The 7,138-nt window shown below is 36.5% G+C and overlaps 1 protein-coding gene across 1 annotated transcript; it reads left to right on the forward strand.

Moving 5' to 3' along the window:
- Nucleotides 1–4,848: 4,848 nt before the first annotated feature.
- LOC131049493 (uncharacterized) lies at nucleotides 4,849–5,907 on the forward strand. The gene has a single exon (XM_057983558.2). The coding sequence runs from the start codon at nucleotides 4,849–4,851 to the stop codon at nucleotides 5,905–5,907; it is 1,059 nt and encodes a 352-aa protein (XP_057839541.1).
- The last annotated feature ends 1,231 nt before the right edge of the window (nucleotides 5,908–7,138 follow it).

Here is a 7,138-nt window from a genome sequence, read left to right on the forward strand (position 1 = left end):
CAAGTTTTAAGTTTGTAGAAAAATTTAATTTCTGGGTTTCTTCCAAACCTCAAAATTCGCGCCTTAGAATTCGTGCCAGAATTCTCTTCCAGGGTTTCAAATTTTTTGTGCAGCTGCTTCTATTCTGATTTTTGAATTAGATTCTTCTGTCTCATGCTTTCACTGGGTTGACCTTGATCAACCTCGATTTCCGTGATGGCATCTTTGACCAGCATCATGTTGGAACACAGACAAGAGTTCAACAGCTGCCACAACACTTGGAAACAGTGCATGTTCACGATATTTGAATATCGTTGCCTTGATCAAATTGATTTAGGCCAGACCTCGTCTTACAGGTCCCAGAGTTTTCACGATTTTTTCCTGAAAAATTGTTTGTCGGTTTTCTGATTTTTTCCACAAAAAGTCATGGGAGGGTTTTCACGATTTTTTCCTCAAAAATTGTTCGCAGGGTTTATAATTTTCCCTTAAAAATTTTCTCATCTATAGTTTGCGATATTCGCGTAAGATTTTAGTTATCTGGGTTTTACCGTTTTTTCCACAAAAACAATGATTTGTAACCTCAAATTTCTTGGTTTTTTGATTTTCTCCTCAAAATCGTAAATTCTCTTTTCGAGGGTTCCTATTTCAGGGTTGACAGTTTTTTCCTCAAAATCGTGCTTTGTTGCAGTTAGTTTGGGTCGCACCTGCCAAGGCGAATATTTGCAACCGTGGTATTTTGCAGTCAGTTTTGGATTTGGTACTCTTCTGCAAAAGGGTTTGCCAATTTTTCCTCAAAATCATGGTTTCAGGTTTCAGTTTGGTTACCCAACGTCAGGTTGGATGGATTCTGGTATTCTTGGTTATTAACACTTTTCAGATCCAAGGAGGGTCTCCACTGCAACAAAGTGTTCTTTTCATTTGTGATCAAAAGACCTGCAGTGTCTTCTGTAGGGTAGTTAGTAGATAGAATGACCATTAAGGGAGGGTATTAGAATATTTAATTATATTTTAGTCACCTATATTTAGTTCCTTGTTTAATGGTCATTTAGCTGTTTTAGTTAATTAGCTTTTAAGCTTTATTTAACATTTAGCTTTTTTCTTTTTAGTTAATTAGCTTTTAAGCTTTATTTAGCGTTTAGCTTTTTAGTAGTTCACTTTAAACGACTTGTTCTTAATTTAGAACGTCGTCCTTGTAATATTACTCTTTATATACGCTTGTATATTGTGGAATAGATTATCCGATTATTGAATCATTTATTCAATTTATTTTTCAAAAAAGACTTTGTGCTTTATTTCATTATCTTGGAAAAGAAGATTGGGATTAGAAGACTTTGTGCTTTTATCATTGTTTTCATAAAATTGTTAAAATCAGCATAATCATAAACTCCTTTGAAGACTTTGTGCTTTATTTTGGTTTATTGGTTAACATGTTGAATTACAAAAGATATTATCAAAAGAAAGGTTGATAGGAGAGCAACGACTTCAAGACTTTGGGCTTGAGCACTCTTTCCCATCTCAGAGAAGCAACATAGGGCTTTCGGCCCTTCATAGAAATTTTGCTTCTTTCCTTATCTATCATTTTTCTCATTCTTGCTTTTAAGAGTTAAATTGTAACTTCAAGTTTGTAAGAATTTTTACCATTCCATGTTGTAAATTCTTTCAAGAAATAAGAGGAAAAGAATAACATCTATCTTGAAAATAAGAAGATAGGATGATGTACCACCCATGCTCAGATTAGAAATTTAAAGTTATATTGTAGATTAGAATAGAAAATTAAAAGGGGAAGCCTCCCCCCTCGGAAGAATAGGAGGGATTTTATCCTGTGTGATTGTGTTTGAAACTACAATTTTGATAAGTTCATAGGTTACAAAATTTTCAACTAACACAAATATAGGCTGAGAGTTTGATTTTCATTCTCAGGTGTGAGATGATGAATGTTTCAACTATCTAAAAGTTCTTGCCTAGCATCTCATTCATTTGAATAGGAATTTCACGTCTACTAGTTCCTTTTGCTCATGGTTGAGGTGTTCAACTTTTTCCAAGAAAAAATATACATCCACTAGGCATTTAAAATTATTGTAGGGTGTAGAAAAAATGACAAGGAATTTTAAACCTTGTGGACATTGCTTTGAAGCATTTTCAGTGATTTCCTTCATGTGTAGACAATGGAATTTCTTGTTGAATATTTTTCTTGGATTGCAACCATTTTGAGCACCCTTTTCCTCAAAATAAAATCATCAGTCTTGTTGGCTTGCATACTTTAAAATTAGGAGCTTATTTTTTTTGGAATGAAAGGGAAGATAGTATAATATATTCTTGTAACTGTATAATGTTTAAACATAGTATTGTTCCCTACATTATTTGAATATTCAACTCCATTGGTATAGAAAGTAAAACTCCCTTGCAACATACAACTATTCATTTCTAGTATCTGCTTATCCTTCTTTCTTATCTTTTGTTGCTTCTGATAAACATCAAATCTTCAGAATCCTTGATATGATTGAAATGTTTCTAGAAAAAAATGTAAATTTTGGTTTGCATATACACTTTGATCATACATTAATTTGAGGAAGAATCAAAACTTGGTGTTATTTGATAAGTTGATTCTTTAAAAAAAAAATCAATCATTTTGTTGGTTTTCTTAATTATTTAGAACTTAGGGTGCAAAACAACTTTTTTTTCGTCAAAGAAGAGTCACTAAAAATGGTATTTCATCATCATGCGCACAACTATTAGAAAAATACTAGATAATGCTTAATTTGTAAACAGTAGAGGGGATTTGTCTGCATCATATATAGCTTTTGTATCTTTTCCTTGGCTTGAATTTTTCATTGTCCATTTCCTATGGTTTTGAATATTATCCTTTACCATTTTTTCCTCTTCTTTATGGAAACAAAAGATTGTTTTTAAAACATATATTTTTAAATTGAGATATCGAATTCCAAATCACATATAAGGCAGGTTCCCATGCGACTACTTAGCTTATTTTGGCTAGCAACCGCCGCTCAATTGGAAACAAATAAAAAGGGAGAATTTTTTTTGGAGAGCCACACGTCAATCTTCTTGATAAGCAGTTGCTGTTTATTTCCAGCCCCCGCAGCCCCCCCTTTTTTTCAAAGCTTATTTTTAAGTTTTAAGCAGCTGTTGCTCCACTTAAATAGGAAAAGATTCCAATTTATCCTTTCCTCTTAATTAAAAATTTGCATGGGAACACTTTGGCTGCTTAATTTTAAGCAGAAATTGCACTTAAGCAACTGCATGGGGACATGGGGTTAGTGTCCTTATTGCTTAGCCTCTACACATCTGCAATAGTTTTTGGTTTTCCTCCGTTAAGCTTGCGAAAGTGCAAAGGGTTTTTTTAACGTTTGATTAATTTTTTTAAGTTGAAGTAACTTATTTTAATTTTTTTCTTTATAATTATTTATTTTTTCTATTTTTGAAGCTATATTAGTAAAATAATAAATATAATAAATTAATAATTAATTATATATTTAAATTTTTTAATAATAAGTTATACGTTTAATTTTTTATTTATTTTAATAATAATTATATTATAATATAGATGCTATACAATTAAGTGATTTTAAGATATATATTATATATAAATTTCAATAATATTATTTTTAAACTTTTAAATACATCTCTTGGTGAATAATAAATAATAGTTTATTTATATAAATACATATTTTTTAAATTATATATTCAATTTTTAATAATAAATTACATATTTAATTTTAATATTTATAGAAGTAATATAGTCTTAGAGAAGATTAATATAGTGGTAAGGGATTGGTAGGTTGAGTGTTAGGTAGAGAGAGTTAGGGAAGTATAGAGATAGAAGGTTGGAGGGAAGGAGAGGAAGTGTAACATACCATTTTGAATCATTTTTGAAGTGCAAATTTTATTGTTTAACTGTATGTTTCCAAGTGTAATTTATATGATGGTGTAGATGAACAAAAATATCATATTAATGATTGTGTCATAAGGTTTCAATCAATGTGAAATATATTTCTTCCCATAAATGATCTTAAATTACACTTTCAACTCCTTATATGGTGTCTAAAGTAGCATAATGATTGTAGAATTTGTCATAACTATAGGTTATACAAAAGTAAAGTGAAACTAAATATTGAGTAGATTGATTAAAATTTATCACCTTTTGTTTTTAGTCATAAAAGAAAAAAGTCAAAAACATGTCAATAATTTGATTGAAGTTGCTTAATTATGGCATTGAGATCGAGGTTCATTAATGACTACATTACCAATTTTCCTTAAAATGTACAAAAAATTAGAAAAGTTAAGCTATCTTTGTCGAGAACTTCGGAAAGACTACCAATTTTTGCTCCCTTGTAATAATATAGAAGAAAAAATGAAGACAATTCTATTAATGAAGTTATCTCAATAAAATATAAAATAGTATAAACAATGAGTCAATAAATTCCCGCTCTGCAAGTTTCAAATTTCAAACCCCTGCCGTTCATGGTGGACTCTGTTGGTGGGGATCTTCCCCCACCGCCTACGAACCCCGCTTTGGACTCTGCGATGCTGACACTATGTGTCACATCCCCTCTTGGTCCTATGGTGGATTCTCCTTCTGGTCCAGCTATGATTCAGCTTGGTAGTTCTTCTTGGGAGAGCTCCATGGTCACGCCTGTGGTTTCTGATCCTATACCTGACGTGTTGGTTGTTCATGATAAGCAAAATATCCCTAAACCTCCTACTGATAACACGAATCTCAAAGACTAGAAAAACGTGTTGGTCGGAAACATTGAGACTGTGGACCCCAACATTGTCCCCGTCTACTCGCAAACTGAGGAGGGAGCATCTTTAGAGCTCCCTGACATTGTTCTTGACTGCATTGTGCACAACATGGCGAATACTCTGGTGGGAAAACTCTTCTCCTTGCACCCCACGGTGGAGATGGTTAGAAAATGGGTCAAGGACAAATGGAAACTGAAAGAGAGTGTTTCTGTTAGCGCCATGCCTGGAGCCCTCTTCCTCTTCAAATTCATCGCTGAGGAGGATGTCGCTCTTGTCCTTTTTGGCTGTTGGTCCTATGGTCGAAACAATCTTTCCCTTTGTCGATGGAAGGCTGGTTTTGACCTAGCCTTTGATTTGCAGAAAACTGCTCCGGTTTGGGTTCGGTTCCCGGGGCTCCCCCTTGAATACTGGGATGAGTCCATCTTTAAATGGATTGGGAATTCCTTGGGTCATTTTGTTGGTGTTGATGAGATTACCAAAACCAAATCGTGCCTGGTCTATGCTCGTTTCCGTGTTCAAGCTACTGTGAGCATGAACCTCCCCAACTTTATAAGCCTCAAATCCAGGCTTGGTAGCTGGACTCAATCCCTTGTTTATGAAAATGCCACCCTTTTCTGCCAAAAATGCCGCAAAACTGGGCATTATATTTCTCAATGCAAAGCTCCGACTCCCTTGCCTCTTAAGCTCAAGGGCCCGACCCTAGATGAAAGCCCTGTGCCAAATGTTCCTCCCATACATAATGGCCCGATTGTGGGGCATGTTGTGGCTCCTACTTCTGGCCCGGACCTGCCTCCCCCTGTAGTTGAGGACCCGGTTATGGAAGAGTACCCCTTTGCTAAGAGTATTATCAACCTTCTCAAATCTCCTGCAAAGAATGTGGACGAGGCCTCTAAATCGACCTTGAAGGAACAGTGCATCTCCCTGATGGCTAGCTTGGTTTCACCGGTTGATCAACTGGAAGATGGCGAGGGGCCCCATTCTTGCCTCGGAGACGACTCGCTCCCCGACGGTGTTATCTCATCCCGCTCCGCACTAGGGTATCCCCTCTCCTGGTGCTCCGCGTCATCCAATGGTAGCATGACTCCTGTTAATGAGGGCTGGATTACCCAGAGACACAAAACCAGGAATGCAAAGCCTGATGTGGGGTTGGACCTTAAAGCGGGCTGACCATCGCAAAGACTATCGAGACAAAAGGAAGCAACAAGGGATATTGCCAATGGTAGGCAACAAACCTTGGAGACGTCCATAAAAGGTTAGAAATGAAGGTCCTCTCATGGAATATGAGGGGCCTTAACAACCCCCAAAAGCAATATGCTCTTAAGAATTGTATTTTTGAAAATAAAATTATGGTCCTTCTCCTCCAAGAAGTTAAGATGTCTATGTCTTCCTTTTCCTTTGTTGCTGGAAAAATTTGGCCTGGTGCTAAGTTTGTTATCAGTGATGCTACTGGAGCCTTTGGTGGCTTGGTTACCATGTGGGACCCCTCCCATTTCTCTGGCAGTCTTCTCTCCTCCTCGACCAACCTTTTGGTCTCTAAACTCCCCTTTAGCAATTGCATGGTTGGTCTTTTTGCCTCTGCCATCTCTTCCCCTACCTCTGCCTCTGTTGTTTTGTTCTTGTTTCTTCTTGCTCTTTTCCTCCACTTTTAGTGCCAACTGATAGCACTTGTGCACGATGTTGGGGCATAACAAACTTAATTCCGCTTGAATATTCTATCTCAAGCCATTCAAGTATCTGGCTACCTTGATGCTCTCATCCTCTACCACCTTGGATCTCAGACACAACTTCTGAAATTCCTTAGTGTAGCTACTCACATCCAAGTCTCTTTGTCTCCTCTTATGCAATTGGATCTCATAATCTTCAGGGATGTATGCCTCTTTCACCTTGGCTAACATGCCCTTCCAAGTAGCTATGGGGTTCTTGCCCTCTTTTTGCCTCTCTTCTTGAATAAATTTCTACCAAGTCAATGCTGCCCCTCTCAATCTGGACTTGGCCACCTTCACCTTTTGTGCCTCACCGATTCCATCACATTCAAAGTGATTCTCCAATCCTTCTATCCATTCCAGGACTACCTCAGGCTCCATTTTTCCACAAAAAAGTGGCACTCCTTCTAGGAATTTTCCTCCTAAGGCTTTGATTGCTTTAAGAAAAGGTTCTTTAGGTAGAATAGGGTCTGGTTTAGGAGTCCTATCCTCTTCTACAACTTCTTTACCCTTTCCCTCATTTACCTTGATTGTTACTTTCTCAGTTTTATCTTCAATTGCGTCTAGTTTGCTCCTCCAGTTGTAGTAACCTTTCTCTGAGGAGCCTATTTTCTTCCTCTTGGTCTTCTACCTTCTTGGCTAGCTCTGCATTGGTCACCATCCTTAGACTATTCTCTCCTATTGATTTAGTGTCT

Source organism: Cryptomeria japonica, chromosome 7 (assembly GCF_030272615.1).
Source record: "Cryptomeria japonica chromosome 7, Sugi_1.0, whole genome shotgun sequence".
NCBI classification, from domain to species: domain Eukaryota; kingdom Viridiplantae; phylum Streptophyta; class Pinopsida; order Cupressales; family Cupressaceae; genus Cryptomeria; species Cryptomeria japonica.